The 18924-nt window shown below is 33.1% G+C and overlaps 6 protein-coding genes across 6 annotated transcripts; 4 read left to right on the forward strand and 2 right to left on the reverse strand.

Moving 5' to 3' along the window:
- Positions 1 to 1785: 1785 nt before the first annotated feature.
- On the reverse strand, positions 1786 to 3056 carry LOC119633704 (transmembrane protein 147). Its single transcript, XM_038027390.1, has 4 exons — positions 2679 to 3056; positions 2474 to 2615; positions 2184 to 2405; positions 1786 to 2127 (listed from the first exon to the last, which is right to left on the reverse strand). The coding sequence occupies exons 1-4, from the start codon at positions 2753 to 2755 to the stop codon at positions 1879 to 1881; spliced, it is 690 nt and encodes a 229-aa protein (XP_037883318.1). The 5' UTR covers positions 2756 to 3056; the 3' UTR covers positions 1786 to 1878.
- A 1177-nt stretch (positions 3057 to 4233) lies between these two features.
- Positions 4234 to 5778, forward strand: LOC119633313 (syntaxin-5). Its single transcript, XM_038026805.1, has 2 exons — positions 4234 to 4915; positions 4978 to 5778. The coding sequence occupies exons 1-2, from the start codon at positions 4234 to 4236 to the stop codon at positions 5718 to 5720; spliced, it is 1425 nt and encodes a 474-aa protein (XP_037882733.1). The 3' UTR covers positions 5721 to 5778.
- Positions 5779 to 6801: 1023 nt separating this feature from the next.
- On the forward strand, positions 6802 to 8466 carry LOC119633952 (ragulator complex protein LAMTOR3 homolog). The gene is made up of 3 exons (XM_038027801.1): positions 6802 to 6843; positions 6903 to 7095; positions 8026 to 8466. The coding sequence occupies exons 1-3, from the start codon at positions 6809 to 6811 to the stop codon at positions 8161 to 8163; spliced, it is 366 nt and encodes a 121-aa protein (XP_037883729.1). The 5' UTR covers positions 6802 to 6808; the 3' UTR covers positions 8164 to 8466.
- A 37-nt stretch (positions 8467 to 8503) lies between these two features.
- On the reverse strand, positions 8504 to 11068 carry LOC119633951 (glucosidase 2 subunit beta). Its single transcript, XM_038027799.1, has 2 exons — positions 9914 to 11068; positions 8504 to 9246 (listed from the first exon to the last, which is right to left on the reverse strand). The coding sequence occupies exons 1-2, from the start codon at positions 10887 to 10889 to the stop codon at positions 8588 to 8590; spliced, it is 1635 nt and encodes a 544-aa protein (XP_037883727.1). The 5' UTR covers positions 10890 to 11068; the 3' UTR covers positions 8504 to 8587.
- Positions 11069 to 11502: 434 nt separating this feature from the next.
- LOC119633409 (protein cornichon) lies at positions 11503 to 12914 on the forward strand. Its single transcript, XM_038026953.1, has 4 exons — positions 11503 to 11745; positions 11808 to 11920; positions 11986 to 12129; positions 12224 to 12914. The coding sequence occupies exons 1-4, from the start codon at positions 11596 to 11598 to the stop codon at positions 12249 to 12251; spliced, it is 435 nt and encodes a 144-aa protein (XP_037882881.1). The 5' UTR covers positions 11503 to 11595; the 3' UTR covers positions 12252 to 12914.
- Positions 12915 to 13021: 107 nt separating this feature from the next.
- Positions 13022 to 18906, forward strand: LOC119633408 (serine/threonine-protein kinase TBK1). The gene is made up of 10 exons (XM_038026952.1): positions 13022 to 13123; positions 13240 to 13373; positions 13434 to 14460; positions 14514 to 14665; positions 14719 to 14846; positions 14905 to 14980; positions 17092 to 17216; positions 17961 to 18138; positions 18203 to 18484; positions 18546 to 18906. Exons 2-10 carry the CDS (start codon positions 13290 to 13292, stop codon positions 18666 to 18668), a joined length of 2175 nt encoding a protein of 724 aa, XP_037882880.1. The 5' UTR covers positions 13022 to 13123; positions 13240 to 13289; the 3' UTR covers positions 18669 to 18906.
- The last annotated feature ends 18 nt before the right edge of the window (positions 18907 to 18924 follow it).

The raw sequence follows: 18924 nt of genomic DNA on the forward strand, positions 1-18924 counted from the left end.
TAAATCAAAAGTAGACATAGCAGAATAGCAATCTTCGTAATAATATTAAGCAGCCTCGGCTAAAAATGATGGGTATAGGTGCCAATGGAAATGCCATAAAATTTGTGAAATTATTACAATTCTTAGAAGTTCTCCATCCAATATTTGGCTATATTAAGGGAAGTTCACTTATACCCCTGACGCAATTTCTCACCGAATATTTTTAAGCGGCGATCTGATTAACGATTTTTAATGTGATGATAAATGGCCAACGATACACATTTTACCGTATTCTTTAAACTTGGTTGCGACCCCGTGTTATCATCTATATTATAAACTTCATGAATTATAAATACTGGAACTACGGTTTTCCACGCCACCCTAGAGATACCATTATAGGCGCTTTGCCAATTGTTTTAAATGGCCGACTCACCTGTAGGCCTACACCGTTATAGACGTAACTATAATATAATATAGTGTATAATATTTATATAATATTTATAATAATAATAATTAAAAAATCAATAAAATAATAAATAAAAAAATAAATAAATTTAAGCCAAATTAATACATAATATACATAAATAATATAAAATACATAAAAAATATATATCCATTACCGGCGGCTCTGTTAACATCTTCACATCTTGATATCTGCAAAGGTACATTAATGTAATGACTAACTTTGTATATAAAAATAGGCAGAAACTTACCAATGGCTCATGGAAGTGTCGCATTCTGCTGAAGCGATAGTGCAGGCGCGTGGTTGTTATTTTAATCTGAAATGAAACAATAAATAAATGAATAATTTATACGTAATAATAATAATTAAGGATAAATCCAAACTTACATTTGAAATACAGCGAATTTTCATCTGTATGAAGCAGTGGGCGGTATAGAACGGCTTATACTTGGTGGACCTTTTTAATCTAAAGGAAAAAAATTAAAAGGTAAGCAAGAAATTTAATTATATATTTGCAAAATATTTGAATTACCTTTACTTTGCTGGTTTCGGGGACCGATTTTCCATACTTTCGAGCAAATTAATTCTATGGTTTGCTCCATTGCGGCAGGAAAGGGCTCACGTCGTGTCACGGTTGTGGCTTTTAGGCGCTTGCCCATTTCGGGTGCCGTCATGTTGTCACGCACTGCTGCGTCGAACAGGTCGTACACTTTGTTGACAAAGCGTTTTGGCAATGCTGAGTTTAAGGATTTTGACCTGGATAATAGATGATTTTTTGCTTTTTTTTTGGCACTTCCCTTTCATTTAATATCTCGCGAAATTTGCTTGTTTCCATTGTCAAATCGCGGAGGCAATCGTGGCAATTGATTTGATCACGTAGGTATCGGTCGATGGCGTACCCGGTTACCAGATGTAGGTAGCTGTCTGTTTTTTTTTTCAGCTGACCTGCCTGGTGGACAAGGGACCATAAGATTCACTTTATTACGTCAAACGGTGGTAAGGAAGGGCAAGACTTTTCCGCCCGTGGAGGTGTTTAAAAATAAACTTTCTAAAGCGGCTGTAATCTATCAGTGAATGAAAATAAATTTGAAAGTAAATTTGATTTAAATTTTATTGAATTCATAATTTTATTATATAAAGCACAAGCTAGCTTTCTTGACTTGGATGCGATACACTATTTGGATCCCTCTTTATCCAATGGGCATTCTTTGCGAAGGCATTATAATACTGCTGAACATACCATATTTTGAGGAAACCAAGCATTTTTCTGTAGAAATGCCTAATCAATATTCGTCAAAAGGAGAATCTTATATTAATTCTCGTTAGACTTAAAAATCGAACTCTTCTTCTTTTCTTAATTAGCTACTTCATATAGCTACTGAACTTTATTTTTAAACCCGTTGTTAAATATTGAAAAGGACTACAAATAAAAATATTTAAATGCCAATCTGCTGGGCCAAGCCTGCGTAAATATGTAAGGTAGCCAAACCGATTAGAATGGATATTAGGGCCTTTGCTCCAATTTCATACCACGGCCCCAAAGCTAAGGCACTTAATAAACCCTCGAGCCAAACACCCTTAAACACTGTAATAGCAAGTAACAATGTAACAAATGGCTTCAAAGTTTTATTCAAATCATGACGGGTAAACATCCAAATTAAAGCTGCTGTTGTTATATGTTGTATCTAAAGAGGAAAATCAAAAGCAGATCAATTTAACTGCAATAATTCTTTCAATTTACCAGTAGAACGTTAGATTCCAGGCATTTGAGTATATAAATCCAACTAAACTCTGTGCCACGGGCACCAACCCACAGCATTATACCACGGGAAAGTATCACTTCAGCAGCTCCCCAACCTAAACCAGCCGTTATTAATTTACTGTGGCCCTTACCGGGTATACGGGATAATATCAACGCAAAACCCAATAGATCAGCTATGTCTACGGTACAGCGCAAAAATTCCTGAAATGAAGAGATATTAATTTCATTATACAATCGGAAGTCGTTAAATATATGCAAATTATGCGTACCGCTAAAAAGTTGAAATCATTCGTTGCACTGCTTAAAGAATCAGAGTCGAAAAACGTTGCTAATACCAACATTTTGCACAATTGCGTGAATATATAAATCCCTCCGGCCTGTATACACTTCCAAAACGCTCCATATTCAGATCTATAATTATAATATCATTATATATCACATACCAATTAAATCGAAATAACATTTGGTTCTTACAATCCCGAGTATTTATAAGTCATATAATATGGCACATAAACCAATGCCAGGCAGTTTCCAAAATGATATAAGGTCATATTCTTTTAATTTTTACTTATTATACATTGATTTAACTTAATGACGGTCTTCAAATAAAATTTTAACACTTAGTTGATCAAAGAAAGATATGTATGTAAATAATGTAATGCTAACAAAATGCTTTGCTCACGTGTCGCGCCTTAAATCGTTCTAATAATTAATAACTTTTTAGTTTGCTTAACGCAATATTTCCTGCAAAATAATTTTCCACTGCTATCCTAGGAACAATTTTCTGATTTATGTAATAAATACTTTATTTAATCCTTTTAATGTGCTATAGTTTACTTATTAATATGAACCGCTCTTAATAGTCTTCAACGCAAGACAATGAAATGGAACACTAACATCTGTTGTGCACGGTATATAAGGTATATTCATCGTATCACATCTGTAGATATACAAGGTGCTTAATATATATGCTTCTTTCGAGAATTTGGAAAAGACATTTTTACAATTATTTATTTAATTGTTTTAAAATCGTTAATATTTTAGGTATTATAATATCCAATTCAAAGTAATCATTTAAGAGTATAAAAGTAATATTTCAATAGATAGATATTTAAAAAAGAACTAAAAAGTGGTCCTAAATATAAATATAACGTAAATGTTACACTCAACAGATAACAACTTTGTTTTATTCCCCACATGACGTGGAAGCAACTAGAAATTAATGCATCAATTTATCATTCTTAATATCGCTACGAAATTTTTCTGACAAAAATGTAAATGACCACTTTAGAATCATGAAATGTAAAAACATCACTGCTCTGCACCAAAATATGGAGTTTCTCAAGTATTTGCATTGCTGCAATAATTGCAGTGATGCGCTGCTATCTACATGCTCAACTATGTGTTAGCACATACAACCAAAATAAATTTGAATATCTGAATGCATATTTTACGATGCAATTGGATTTAATCTATTCAACGCTTTGTAATGATTAATGACGAAATTAAGCGCTTGCAAGTCGACTAATAAATGTTTGTAATTTTTGTTTTCGGTCGAAATTTAATATTCCCAATTTTAATGTACAAATTGTTTTATATTCCGAAATATGGGGAGAAATTTTTTTCATGGCAATACAGCTGGTTGGTTAGAATACCACGTATTAAATTGTTTGTGTATTAGTTTAATTTTTCATTACTACGGAACTTTTGTAGTTTTTGTGATTAATTAATGCAAATAGGAAAAAATTAAAGTCTTATATACAAGAAAAAAAACTTACCTGCAACAGACCATTAAATTAAATTGAAGTTATTGTGAAAAACTGAATACTGATCCTTTCGAATTCTTGCACTGCAATTCTCTGACTGTAATAAGGACATTAAGAAGACGTAGAAAGAACAAAGTGTTTAATAGAGAAATAGTGTAAATATATACGTCCGCGTCTATGAGCAGAAAAGTGTACATCCGCAGCTATTCGATAATTACAAACACTAAAAAAAATTGCCCCATAAACTTGTTGTAGACTATGAGATGCAAACGCGACGACGTTTATTGCAACAGGACAATACCGGGGCACAGGAAGAAGGCAATCCTTTAATAGGGCAGCAGTATAATCAATTACCACAGCAGCACAGCTATATCCAAGATCCCCTCGTTGCATCGTTTGAAAATAGCTTTCCAGCCGCAAACTTACTAACTTCCACACACGCTAATGAAGGTGTAGCTCAAAATCAAAAAATATCTGAGGACGACTTAGATGATAAATACCACAAGGCCGATCGACAGTGGAATTTACTGTCTATTTCTTCTCGTTTACAAACGGCATCTGGACAAGTGCTACGCAATTTCATACAACAGCCTCTCAGCGCGGCAGCAGTGGTAGTACGTGGCTATCAAAATCCTGTTGACGTTGCCGGCGATAGCAGTAAATACCTTAAAAATCCTTCACCGAAAAGTGATTTTGAGATCGAAGAAGACGAAGAAGATACATTTGATAAAGAGGAAATAGTAGTCATGGCGGCTCGAGATCGTACCAGCGAATTTAATAATGCTATTCGCTCATTACAATCTCGTAATATATCACGAGCGGTTAATATACGTGATCCTCGCAAAGCAAAACAAGTGCAAAGTTATTCTGAGTTTATGATGGTAGCAAAACTAATTGGCAGAAATATTGCTAGCACTTATACTAAATTGGAAAAATTAACCATATGTGAGTAATTCTGGAGTTATCATTGATCTATTAACAATTATAATTTTTCGTTTGTGTACTAGTGGCCAAAAAGAAAAGTTTATTCGATGATCGACCACAGGAAATACAAGAACTCACGTATATTATAAAAGGCGATTTGAATGCGTTAAACCAACAAATTGCTCGACTTCAGGGGATATCTAAGGACCAGATACGTACTGTTAACGGAAGGCATTTGGTTTCACATTCCTCCAACATGGTTTTGGCTCTTCAATCCAAATTAGCAAGCATGAGCACAGATTTTAAACAAATTCTCGAAGTCCGTACTGAAAATCTGAAACATCAAAAATCGCGCCGCGATCAATTTGGTCATGGACCATTAGCCGCAAACTCGATATCGCCAACTACAGCTAAAAAGGGCTCGTTACTGCTCAGCGAAGAGAATCAAGCTATCAGCATTGACATGTCACCAGCTAATGAATCTGCTCCATTACTAGGTCCACAAAGTCAAGCACAGCAACAAATCGCTCTGTACGATGAATCGGATGACTATGTTCAACAGCGAGCCGAAACAATGCAAAACATCGAGTCTACTATTGTAGAGTTGGGTGGAATATTCCAGCAATTAGCCTATATGGTTAAAGAACAAGAAGAAATTGTGGAGCGTATCGATACGAATATACAAGACGCGGAGCTAAACATTGAAGGAGCACACAATGAAATTTTAAAATATTTTCAATCCGTTTCGAAAAATCGTTGGCTAATGATCAAGATATTCGGTGTCTTAATATTTTTCTTCATATTCTTTGTAATATTTTTAACATAATAGTAATGATTGGGTCTTATTTTACGCATGGGAACCTTTGAAATGGTTCTTCACTTATCTTCAATCTTATTTTCTTTTATTTCATAATTTCGTGTATGTATTGTAAATCAAATAAATAATATAACGGAAAGTTAATATTTGTAAAATAATCGCAAAACATTTTTAAACATTATGTTGAATAAAAATATTCTTTATTGGTAAAAGAAGAATATGTTTACGTTTGTTTACCTGTGAATAGACAGAACATAAATTAAAAACAGAACTAAAGGTAGAGGTTTTTGTTTTTCCCAAGCAACTATTTCTTCCATTCTATCCGGTTATATTGGTTATTGGAAACTCATAAAAACTTGCCGAATTTTCCAATCTGACAAGAAAGGATTTGAAAAATGTCTATTTTCCAAATTTTGTATTGACCTTGATGCATATTTTGCAATGATGTTCAAAGATAAATAAAAATAATATCACTATGCTTGGGTTATGTGCGATACGTATTTGCAGTTAATCTAGACTTTTGTAAATTCCACGATATAATTGGATTTCCTGCAGTTTTAGAATGATAAACGAAAGCAGATAATAGTCGTCAAATGTCTTATCTTTTTACATCCCTTGTTTGATCATCATTTAAATATTAATTTCAAAAATTAGGTAACAATAGAATTCGCTTGTTTATGGGCTAAACTGGAAAATAAATATATAGTATTAGTCCTTAAAATAAGAAAAAAGGAAAAAAATTGTGTAATATCAAAAAAAGTCGTGCGTACTGTAAATTTCAAGTGCCAATTGACATATTCCATAATTTAGTTCTCATTTACCTAAGCCAAGTCGGGAATAAGTTTTCCAATCCTTACATTTGCTTTAAATTTAGCACACATCGAAAAATATCATACAATGCCAATAAGAAAACTGAGTTATTGTAAACAACACAAACTAACGAGACGTTACTTGTTTGCGTACTTACTAAAGTACCAAATTCTCTCGACATGGCAACTCTTAATTTATGCACACACAAAATGAATCAATTGCACTTTCAAAGTTTTGATTTTATATAAAACAAAAAAGAAGGTAGAAAAATTAAAAAGAAGTTGAACATGCCGGAAAAGTATTTTAATGGTCTTTTAAACAAGTAAACTTAATTTGGTAGTTTTTTATTGAATTGCTTTCAAATTGTTTACCTTTTATCAGAGTAAATGGACTACATCTGATTATAATCACTGATCGTGACGGAGCACCTTTAATGCAATTCAGTCATGATAAAAACGTTAATTTTGCCTTAACTCCCTCCTTTATACAAACATTCACCACAGCAAGTGATCAGGCCGGAAAACTGGGTTTAGGTCGCAATAAAACTATTATATCCATGTATTCAAATTATCAGGTGAATTTTTTTTTTTGCTATTACTACTTCGTTTGTAACATTTACAATATGTGTTATTGGTTTGAATAATCAGACCAAGTTTAAATATGTCGTCGGGAACGTGTATTTAAATCGTATACGTTAAAAGTAGAAAAAGCGAATACTTCGGTCGCATTAGTTCAGATAAAATGGATATTCACCTCAAAAAAACAAACACAAAATCTTGTTAATAGTTGGTGTGTCCGTTCTATGCCATTTGTTTATCGGGTTTTTATTTCGCTTTTGGAAATACACAGCATCAATGCTTCCTGTAGACATTTAGTTGCAACTTCCTTCTGTTTTTTGCTTCACTGACAAGTTAACCCCGTAAACTAAATATTTGTAGTAAATTCCATTGTACTTTTTCAAACTAGTAAGCACTTGCCGATTGAAAGCATACGAATTCTAGGGTTTTAAGGCATCAATGCTTTCTGTAGACATTTAGTTGCAACTTTCTTCTGTTTTTTGCTTCACTGACAAGCTAATCCCGTAAACTAAATATTTGTAGTAAATTCCATTGTACTTTTTCAAACTAGTAAGCGCTTGCCGATTGAAAGCATACGAATTCTAGCGTTTTAATGTGTTTAATTTCCTCTCCTTTTTTCTTATCTATTTGGGGTAAAAATGAAAAGTATATGTTCGAACAGTCACTTCTCTCGGTGATAATAGATAGGTAAAAATTAAGCTGTTTAAGGAACTCGAAATTTCGAACCCATTTTCATTAATACTATATGAGATATTCCATTAGAAATTTGTTATAAATATATTCCAATAATAGTTGGTCCCGGGCACACATAGCTTTCTTATTTCTTTTAAAGTCAAATCAGCAAAGGCAATGATGAGCTAACAGATTATTTCGCATTGTTTGATTGATCAGTACTTACAACTAATAATTCCATCCAATTTTTACAGGTAGTTCAAATGAATAAATTGCCTTTGATATTAACCTTTGTCGGTGCTGAAAATTGCAATACTGGCCATATTCTAGCTCTGGACCATCAGTTAGATGCTCATTTAGAGGATATGAAACTGGCTGTAACAGAAGCCTGAAATATATTTTCTTCTTCTATTGTTTCAATTTAGTTTTCTTGCATTTTATTTTTTATTTCCATAATCTATGTTTAGTAAGTGATGCGAGACAAAGATATGCAGAAAAAAAAAAACGAACAATAAAAGAGTAATAATGGAATCGGAAAGAGAAATCAACAATACAATAGAAAAAAAAAACAAAAAGTCAATAATAGCATACAAAATGTATCAAGTCTTACAAATTACAACACTCTTTACGAAGGAATGACTTTACTTAAATTCTGTTTTTCAGTAAAAAAAAAAAAATATTTTTGAGCTTAACAATACATAAATAAAAATAATAACTTCCTTTACAATGAAAAAGTTTTTAAATTTACAAGTATGGAACATCTGCCGGATGAAACAAAAAAAGATTGAACATTGATTTTCTTTTTGCTATCGTATCTTAAAGCTCGTCTCTTAAACGCTTTTCCGTTGCCATAAAAGTCTCCTCATCGCAAGCAGACGGTGTTTCGAAATCAAAATGATATTCACAACGATTTGGTTCGCTGACGGCAGTAATTTTGGATTCCAAGGCGCATTTAAATTGTACTATTGCTGAGCGTTGCGGCCCGTTCCAGCAAGAGGCCCCGCGCGAATACTTTTGTTGGGCATATTGGTCTTTACCATCTGTCACCCATTGATCCCAACGGCCTAACGTCGTTTCTGTACCACCAGCAATTGGTTGCTGAGAAGTTCTATCGAATGGACATAAAGTGTATACGTATTCGCGATCCTCAAATTTAAAACATTCTCCTTCCAAAGTGGAATACTCATCTTGTGGTCCATAATCTTTAGCAATTTGGGTTTTCAATTCATTTAACTCTTGATCGATGTCACGCAGTTCGCGTTCCGCGTCAGCGTACGCGTTCCGCGCTTCGTTTGCTAAATCAATAAAACGTTGGGTTTCAGGATCATATTCAGGGGCTGGCGTGTTAACTTCTGTTACTGAGCCAACTCCTACATTAGGTTCGTCTTCTTCGTAAGCCGCTTCTGCGTCCGCCTCTTCCTCAGCCTCGTATTCAGACTCTTGCTCTGTATCTTCATTAAATTCAGGAGATTTGGCTATAAATATATACAAGATACAATATTAATTTTATTTTATTCATTCATTCAATATTTTTCTCGATTTTTCTAAGAACGATAACAGATAGTCTCAGTATGGTTTCGAAGCCCTTCAAAGCTGTATTAATTGTTCTGATCTATTGTTGAAATGGAATAAAATCCACCAATAAATTAAATTAAACCCATCAAAATTTCTATCAAACCATACTTTCGAAGGCCTCGTCATGATCAGCAGTTATACAGCTCCTATTTCTATTTTTGGCGGAAAATTGGATAATTTATCTAGTCATTTTACGTAAATTCAGAGCTTGATTAATTTTGTATTCCGCATGTATAATGTCAACCTTCAATTATCAAGCTATTCCGCTACGTAACCTTTTATTTCAATTCTTTTACTGTATTGAAATACGCACACTTTTGGAAACAGAATCGACAAACGTCAATGCAAAATCTAAGAGTGAAAGGCGCCACTTTGTAATCGTGACCAAGTCTTATGTAAAAAAAAATAAAAAAAGAACAAATGTAAAAGTTTGTCTTCTATCGAAATTTGAAGAGCCCGCGTAGAAGCTATACTTTATTATTAATGCTTTTCCGTCCTTGTATTTTGCGCGCGACTCACTATGTTTATACGATAAGGATAATATTAGGCATTTTAATAAAAACTTACTCTCTTCATACGTATGACTGTGTTTTTCTTCGGTTTTTTCTTCCACTTCAGGATTCATGTCTACTGGAGGCTTAAAAATTCCCTGAGACAACATTTGCATTGGTTTAATACGGGGCCAAGACAGAGTAATAAAAGCTTGCAAATCAACGCGGTCGCGCTCATCTAAAAAGTATTTGGCTTCTTCAACTGTTACGACCCCATTTCGATCTTGATCTAAGGCAATATCTAATTGCAATTCAACTATATCCACGAAATCATCTTTGTTCACATCGTAACGTAAGAAATTCTCGGTAGCGTCCTTTCGCAAGGATGCCTCTGTAGTGGAGAAATCACTTTCCTTTTCTCTTTGTAGTTCTTTAAACAAGTCTATAGCTTCATTTTCTGCTTGCTCAGCTTGTTTTTTAATTTCTTCTTTTTCATTTCTTAGGGTTTCTTGCTGTTGACGTTGTACTTCCAGATCCGAACGTCGTTTTTCTCTTTCGGCTCTTAACTGTTTGCCTTTTGTTATCATTTCTGAACGTTTCGCAGACCCTTGTCTATGTATTTCTGCAGCTCTTTTGCGCAATTCTTGTTCGGCGCGACCTAATGCCGCGCACGTATTTACGCATTGAGTGTCTGGATAACTGTACTCATCACTAGCATCGCAGCAATCACAGATACCATCATTAACGCGAGAACTGGGAATATACTTATAGCGGTAACCTCTGTTATCACAATGGAATGTTCCTTCCGGGCAAGCAGCCGTGCCAGGCTCATCACTACCATCGGCACAGTCACAGTAATCATCATTAATTTGCAGAAAATTTATAGTTTTGCTTCCATCTAGGCAAACCCATTTCTCGTCACGTGGATAATAGAGAGAAGCATTCATTAATGAAACTCCCCGCGGTCTTGGCACGTCACAAAAAGCACTTCTTGTTATTGTGAAAATTAACATCACCTTAAAGCATCGTACTAAAATTTTATTCCGCAGCATTATATTTTGCAAGGTGGGCTTTCAACTTTTCTTTTACGATGAGTATTTGAATATGTTGCCGTTTTATTATTACTATTTTACTAAGTTTAAATTAAAAATGTAAATTGTATAGTTATAAAAAATTGACTTTCCGATTTTAACAATAAGAGAAACCGGCGAAAAACGTTGTTACCACATCTTATTTTTTTATTTTCATTGAAATACTGCAATTTTCTCGTTCTACGTATTAGATGCAAATTGACGTTAATTCAGATAATTCCAGTTTGAAAATTTATTGCCAATAAGATCGAACAAATAGTAAAACCTATATTCTAGACTTAACACTTGTGATTATAACTGCAATATATTTGCATTTTGCATTTGCAATCAAATGGATCTGTTTTTCATACATTTCTACCTTCCTAGGAATATTATTAGGGAAAATATACATAACCATAAAGAACTATAAAGAATTGTTAAACTAGGCTGCATAAAAAATATATAAATGTTTGTAGTCTGGCAACACTGCTTTTGTGACAACAGAAAACTCCTAAAAAACCTCTAAAAGAGGAGAATTAAGGAAAAATTTTGAAGAGTTAAACAAGGAAGTAAGTTTAACATATATTAATTCATAAAATAACAATTTGGTTAAAACTTCTTTCTGTATTTGCAGTTTTTTGTGAAAAAACCTACTAGTTAACTTCTATTGCACCCGCCCTTGCACACAATGGCTTTCAATTTTACGGCATTTAGTTACATTGTAGCTTTAATAGGGGATGCCTTCTTAATATTCTTTGCAATATTTCACGTAATTGCTTTTGATGAATTAAAAACGGATTACAAGAACCCTATAGATCAGTGCAATAGCCTCAATCCGGTAAGAATAAAGGGAACCAGCGAATGCAAATAACTATTAACATGAAGGAAAATATATTTTAGTTGGTTTTACCGGAATATTTGCTTCACATCTTTTTAAATATCCTTTTTCTGGCATGTGGGGAATGGTTTTCGCTATGTATTAATATACCACTTATAGCTTATCACATTTGGCGGTATGTCGATTATAAGCTAAAATGATAAATGAATTCATTGCTTTTTAAATTTTCTTTTTTCAAAGCTATAAAAACCGACCTGTTATGACGGGACCAGGTTTATATGATCCCACCACAGTTTTGGCTTCAGATAACTTAACTAAAAATATTCGTGAAGGTTGGATTAAATTGGCTATTTATTTAATATCATTCTTCTACTACATATATGGGTAATTAATTTTAATATTTTAGTTGCAATATAATTATACACTAGTTTTCTTAATTTTTTCTACTTTTCTCTATATTTTCATGATCTCGTTACAGTATGGTTTATTCACTCATCTCGACGTAGAGCTAAGATCATGTCTGCCTCATCTTTTTCTGCTCTAACAATTTTCATATCTACAAAACGAGATTTTGTGTGTTTATGTATATTCTTATAAATAATTTATGTATTCATAAAACAAGTGTTAACTAGGTGGATTTTATTTTCTTTTAATAACGTTTTGCCGCAAAGTTTTTAAATTATTAACATTTGTTGATAAAACCTATTAAAAGATTATTTAAATTATGTGTAAATTTGTATTCAATGTTATATGTCAATGAAATGTGCTGTGGATCCTAAGAATTAGGAAAAAAAGATTAAGCAGAAATTCCGACTTTTCTATATGCACAAAAAACGAAGTCAAATCTGTTTATTCGATATACGATATTTGATAATAAACGGTGAATATACATTTTTGCTCTTATTAAATGGTCCATCGGTTCTTCTTTTAATTTTAATAAATTTCCGTTAGAATAATGCTTAGGTCGTTAACACAATCAGGAATAATTTCTTTTTTTGTTTAAATGTGTTTAATTCGTATTCATTGTTTTCAATGGCTTCAACTTTATTTGTCTTTTAAAAAAATCATTCAAAACTCAGTGTGTGTTCTCCGTAAGCTGAATATATTGAAAGTAAAGTCGAACACAATGTTGCTTGATTGCTTTCAAAAATTCGTATACATTGCTTTCAATTTGTGCAAAGTTAATTCCCATGTCTAAGGAAAAAAAAGCCTATGTTCTCTCTTATGTGCATTGTCCGTTTGAATGTACATGGAAACACTGTTCTTTTATTTTACTACAACTGTGAAGTATACTGCAAACGCATTAAGAAAATATTTTCCTTAATATTTTGTTTGAGATTGAAAATTTTAATTTGGCCATAAAAGCCACAAATTAATGGTCCATATTAATCCAGCATTCAAAAAAAAGAAAAGAAAATTATAATTTAATAGTGCTTTTAGCAGATAATCAGTTTTTAATTTTTTTCTTATGCATCTATCTGGGTATTCCCACAGCTATCAATTGAAAATTAGAAGTGCCTAAAAAATTGCCAAAAGAAAGAAAAATGTCTTTTTTAAGAGGGTCCTTAAATTATGTTTGGTGTACCACTAGCGTATTAGGTAAAGGAGCCACTGGTTCAGTTTTTCAGGTGAATGTGACATTTTACTCCCTTTTTACATTCCTTTCATTTTAATATGTTTCTTTGTAGGGCGTTAATAAAATAACTGGTGAATCTGTGGCTGTTAAAACATTCAATCCGTACAGTCATATGCGACCGCCAGATGTTCAAATGCGCGAATTCGAAGCTTTAAAAAAAGTCAATCATGAGAATATTGTTAAATTGCTGGCCATCGAAGAAGATCAAGAGGGCCGTGGAAAAGTTATTGTGATGGAGCTTTGTACTGGTGGTAGCTTATTTAATATACTAGACGATCCTGAGAATTCATATGGTTTACCTGAAAAAGAATTCCTTTTGGTCTTAGAGCATTTATGCGCGGGTATGAAACATTTAAGAGATAATAAATTGGTACATCGTGATTTAAAGCCCGGAAACATAATGAAATTCATTTCGGAGGACGGCCACACTATATACAAACTTACGGATTTCGGTGCTGCGCGAGAACTTGAAGATAATCAGCCATTTGCCTCATTATATGGCACCGAAGAATATTTGCATCCCGATCTCTATGAACGAGCCGTGTTAAGGAAATCCATTAACCGTTCCTTTACGGCCAATGTGGATTTGTGGTCTATCGGTGTCACCTTATACCATGTAGCTACAGGAAACTTACCATTTCGTCCCTACGGCGGTCGTAAAAATCGTGAAACGATGCATCAAATTACTACCAAAAAAGCTTCAGGTGTTATATCTGGAACCCAATTGTCTGAAAATGGACCAATTGAATGGTCTACAACTTTACCCGCACATTGTCATCTTTCCGAAGGATTAAAAACATTGGTTACTCCACTGTTAGCCGGTTTACTTGAAGAGAACCGGGAAAAAACTTGGTCTTTCGATCGTTTCTTTCAAGAGGTTACAAATATTTTGCGTAAGCGAGTAATACACGTGTTCTATACGAACCGCACCAGTTCGGTGGAAATCTTTTTAGAACCTGAAGAATTAATTGAACATTTTCGCGAGAGAATTTTAATGCAGACCAAAGTTCCAATGGAAAGACAGATACTATTATTCAATAATGAACATTTAGAAAAAAAAGTTACTCCGCATACCATTGGTAATTATAATAATAATAATGTAAGTTAAAAAGGCTTATTATTCCTTTCGTAGCTAAGGCATTTCCAGCGACGTACACGGAAAATCCGATATTCCTTTATAGCAACGAAGATAATAACGTACAATTGCCGCAGCAATTGGATCTGCCCAAATTTCCGGTGTTCCCGAACAATGTTTCGGTAGAAAATGATGCCAGTTTAGCTAAGGTAAGCAAAACGTAAGTTAAGAAAAGAGAAATTGGAAGCTATTATATTTTCAGGCTGCCTGCAGTGTTGGTCACGAATGTAAAAGGCGTGTGGATACGTTTACCACCATAGATATTTTGATCAAGAAGGCAGTGGCGCAATTTATAGAGACACTAACCACTACAATAACGCTATTAATAAAGTAAGTCTTTTCAACATTTGAACCTTTATCGTCAAACTGAGCGATTTTCAACTTTTAGAAAAACAAAAAATTTTGATAAACTAATTTCAACAGTGATAGAATACGTAGACGCTGTGAAATGTATGTCTAAAATGGTAAGTAAAAGTTTTAATGGAGGCTTATCCACACCGATTTGTCAATTAGTCAAGAAGATATTTGGTTGTCTGCTTTAATAGAAACAGTCTCTTAAGGAAACAAAGACGCTAAACATTTAATTGGTTTTGTTTGGGGCGTATTGATTTAATCAAAACGCTTGCAACATTCAGAAAAACTATTCGCAGATCATATCAAACGCATCAAATTTGCAGTCGATTTAAGCTTGTCCGTCTGTAAAATATTCGCAAATATGAAAATGATAATTTCAAAATCGACAAAAGCAGTAAAGGTGGTTGCACGAAGATTGGTATTGAAAATGGGACAACTTGGTTAACGAATACGCCCGCAGTAGAACAAAGATTGAGATCACCTCTGTTTTCAAGAGCAAATAGGTAACAAAAGTATATTTATATGTATATATTTGCTACGTTACCTATTCTTATTTGCCACCATCTTTAGCTTAAAATATAGAATATACAAATTTTTATGGGTATTTATGAGTAATAAAGATGCTTTTGAAAACGTAAGCATTCCCAATACGCGCTCTACGTGCCTTTTGATCGATTTGACTCAGGTTAGGTGTCGATAAAAAAAAAAATTGAATATAATTTTCTTACTTGCTTATATACGTCACCAAGAAGAGGGAGCAAGCCGTGTAAATATTTCTCCCAAGTCTACAAATTATTGTTACCTATTCAGAAACTTGCTAACAGTGAGCAAAAAACTGTACCCAAAAACTTATAACAGTTATTTATATAAAATTTTATCAAATTAAAATTAAATAAATACTTTGTTGCTTCGCCCATATTCCGAAAATATATTAAAAGCCATAATGAAAAAGTATGCGAGAGATAACAAAAATAAATATGTTAAGATAAGATACCATAGCATATAAAAAAGGAAAGAAATTTAGTATTCATTCATAAGATCATTTATTTGATATTTAACAGAGATATTCCAGAGCATAATGAATGTAGTCGTGACAGACCATAAATACTCAACGTTATCAAGGTTTTTCTTTATTAGCATTGTAAAAATGTGGAAATCATTAAACGAAAATTGATCATAGAGCACAAGGAGAGGCTTCCCGTAGTACCCATTAAATACGCATTGATTTTCGTTTTCATAATTTCTTTTACATTTTGAAGTATATTTTCATATCTTACTCCACGTTGTGTAGAGTTTATTAAATTCCTACGAATGTATGGAACACTCAGAAGGCCTTGAGGTAGGTTCACCTTTCATTATACCGATCGAGTAACTTAGCTTTTAAGTTAACACTTTGCGAATCGATCTAAGCTTGTCTGTCCATCTTTCCATCTTATATTCAACCTACAGGTCGTAATTTTTGAGATATTTTCATGAAATTTGTGTTGTCTGTTGAACATCCCGTTGGCCAAAGAAAGGCGAAAGCTACTCAACATAATTCTCTATTTTGAAAAGTTGCTCTATTCCTAACTGCACTAAGCGAAGATGTGTAGGGTATTCAACGGTGAGCTGTGTTCTACTGTGATGCTCTTACTTGTTTTGTTGTAATTAAGATTGAATTGGAAACGATTCTATAGTCTTATGTGTGCAATAATAACTTTCTGCAATTTTTGTACGCTTAGGGGTACACTAGTGCTATAAGCTCTACTAGGTTTCGGATTTATGCAATATTTACATGGACTTAAGATAGACTTAACTCTTAATATACCAATTTAGGATTGTATTTTGAATCGATTCAATTTGTCCTAAATTGTGGCGACAATACAATAGCACCTGGGTCAAGCTAAGTCGAATGAAATCATTAAAACTCATCCAAATAGAAGGGATGGCTTATACAAAGTTAATTGGGAAGAAATCTGGCAGTAATGAAGTATGCACGTAAATCAACAGAATTTAGGCTTTTAGAAAATAAATAATCATAAATAAAAAAAAAATTTTTTTTTCTGGAATAAGATTTTATTTAAGCGAGGATAATGGATAGAAATAAATTTCGACCTTCTTAGTTCATTTAAATAAAGGTCTATCGAAAAAAAAAAGATGTTATATATAGGATTTACAAAGAAATATCAATTAATATGCGACGATAAAAATATTACTTTTCACTTTTATCTAATGTTTGCAGACTAAAGGTGAGGAGGAACTTAATCCATTAATATATAAATTGGAAAAATTGAGAACTGAATTTGAAGGCGCAGCTGATGTGATTATGCAGTTGCATACCAATTTCGTAATGGGTGATCAATTAAAGTAAGTAATACAGTCTTCTAATGGAATAGCTAATATCTGTGTTCTAAAGCTGACACACATTTATATACAGATATTCAAAGCGAGTACTTGATTGAAACTTTTTAGAAAATAGAAAAAGGATGTTCTCAGCATTAAACTAATTTCGAAATTTCTGACCAATCGATAAGATAGGCAATAGGAATGTGCAAAACATGCATCTCCAATGCGATGATATGGTTACAAAATAATGATTCCGAATATTAACTATTACTAGTCACTCTTTAATTATGTGGGGGGTCGAGAGATCACTAAGAAGATCGTCCTCAGGTAGTCATCAATTGAAATGATCGATAATCAAAAGTTTATATATGTACGGGAGAGTAAATCACAGTTTAATTCTTTGATCATATGCTGGAGATAGTTATATTTTATTAGGTATTTGCCGCAATGATAGGTCGTCCTCGCCTTCATCCGCTAGATTTTGGTTGGTTGGTTTGGCTAGTATTTGGATTTGTAGTTTTCGATTTCAGTCAGTATTATTCCCGATTTTCCTCTTTCAACTTTTACTACCAACTTCCTGTCTTCTAATCCAAAATCTTCACTCTTAAAGAATCTTATCAATGTACTTTTTCCGAAGAAATGTAATCATTGACATTAACATTACATGATTTAGAAGATTCAGGCAAAAATATCATTCATGGATATGTGTGTATAGAGTGTGTCATGTACATGAGAAATATACGTTAAATTAAAATATTTTTGCAGCGATCAATGGTCTTCAGCGATGCATGGCAAACATTGTCCATGCCGGACTAGAGCGAGCGCTCAAGCAAAATATTTAATTGAACGTTTAAGAGATTCTTGGCAGCACTTATTACGCGATCGCGCCACACGCACTTTAACGTATAATGATGAACAATTTCATGCTTTGGAAAAGATTAAAGTAAATCAATGAATTTTGTTAGCTTGAAATCCTATTTATAAACAATGATTTTCTGTTTCCCAAGGTCGATCGTAACGGTAAACGAATAAAGTCTTTACTTTTGGATGATGTGAAGCCATCGGTTGCACAAATGGCTGAATGTTTAGCTGATTGGTACAAACTGGCTCAAACCGTTTACTTAAAGAGTGAAATTTTAGAAAAAGATGTCCGAGAATATGAACGAAACTTGGACATCTTAAAGGAAGATCTATATAAAATCAAGAGTGATATACAAAAGGATATGGATGCCAAATTGTTTAACAACAGTAATCAGTTATTGAAAATTGAGCAAAAAAATCGCTTAAGGGTAAGCGGAATAAAATACCTAAAGTCGAGTTTTATAATAAAGTTTTTAAATCGTTTTATAGTTTATGCAACAGCAACAAGAGGAGATTATGGCTTTAATGAAAGAAAATCGCCAATTTATTGGCATGTTACAAGAGTTAGGTACCAATTTGGGTTCATCTCTAACTGGGACATTAAAAATCTAGAAATGGAGGAAGAATTGTTTGAAAAATCTCATTAACTTTCCATATGTTTTTAAGTGCTGTTCAGGCAATTTTTGACGGTATTAATGCAATTTTATTAATTTTTTTAACCCTTTTTTTTTTTTATTTATTATTTGCAATTGTTGATTCAAATACAATTTATATAACTTTAAGCTTTTTATATATATCTCACTCTATATAAATAGCCGTTAGATCTCGTATAAATATTTTTCTTAAGTTTGTGAACGTTTGTGTGTTT

Source organism: Glossina fuscipes, unplaced genomic scaffold (genome assembly GCF_014805625.2).
Source record: "Glossina fuscipes isolate IAEA_lab_2018 unplaced genomic scaffold, Yale_Gfus_2 2, whole genome shotgun sequence".
NCBI lineage: Eukaryota > Metazoa > Arthropoda > Insecta > Diptera > Glossinidae > Glossina > Glossina fuscipes.

Bases quoted from the DNA above. Each gene is read 5' to 3' on its own strand.
- LOC119633704 (XM_038027390.1), bottom strand. From the start codon at position 2,755: ATGACCTTATATCATTTTGGAAACTGCCTGGCATTGGTTTATGTGCCA. The intron at 2,406-2,473 runs GTACGCATAATT...TCTTCATTTCAG, and splicing joins ATGATTTCAACTTTTTAGCG to GAATTTTTGCGCTGTACCGT. The intron at 2,128-2,183 runs GTAAATTGAAAG...TTTCCTCTTTAG, and splicing joins TGGAATCTAACGTTCTACTG to ATACAACATATAACAACAGC.
- LOC119633313 (XM_038026805.1), top strand. From the start codon at position 4,234: ATGCAAACGCGACGACGTTTATTGCAACAGGACAATACCGGGGCACAG. The intron at 4,916-4,977 runs GTGAGTAATTCT...TTTGTGTACTAG, and splicing joins ATTGGAAAAATTAACCATAT to TGGCCAAAAAGAAAAGTTTA.
- LOC119633952 (XM_038027801.1), top strand. From the start codon at position 6,809: ATGCCGGAAAAGTATTTTAATGGTCTTTTAAACAA. The intron at 6,844-6,902 runs GTAAACTTAATT...ACCTTTTATCAG, and splicing joins TTTAATGGTCTTTTAAACAA to AGTAAATGGACTACATCTGA. The intron at 7,096-8,025 runs GTGAATTTTTTT...CAATTTTTACAG, and splicing joins CCATGTATTCAAATTATCAG to GTAGTTCAAATGAATAAATT.
- LOC119633951 (XM_038027799.1), bottom strand. From the start codon at position 10,889: ATGCTGCGGAATAAAATTTTAGTACGATGCTTTAAGGTGATGTTAATT. The intron at 9,247-9,913 runs GTAAGTTTTTAT...ATATATTTATAG, and splicing joins CAGTCATACGTATGAAGAGA to CCAAATCTCCTGAATTTAAT.
- LOC119633409 (XM_038026953.1), top strand. From the start codon at position 11,596: ATGGCTTTCAATTTTACGGCATTTAGTTACATTGTAGCTTTAATAGGG. The intron at 11,746-11,807 runs GTAAGAATAAAG...AATATATTTTAG, and splicing joins AGTGCAATAGCCTCAATCCG to TTGGTTTTACCGGAATATTT. The intron at 12,130-12,223 runs GTAATTAATTTT...ATCTCGTTACAG, and splicing joins TTCTTCTACTACATATATGG to TATGGTTTATTCACTCATCT.
- LOC119633408 (XM_038026952.1), top strand. From the start codon at position 13,290: ATGTCTTTTTTAAGAGGGTCCTTAAATTATGTTTGGTGTACCACTAGC. The intron at 17,217-17,960 runs GTAAGTAATACA...ATATTTTTGCAG, and splicing joins GTAATGGGTGATCAATTAAA to CGATCAATGGTCTTCAGCGA. The intron at 18,485-18,545 runs GTAAGCGGAATA...ATCGTTTTATAG, and splicing joins AGCAAAAAAATCGCTTAAGG to TTTATGCAACAGCAACAAGA.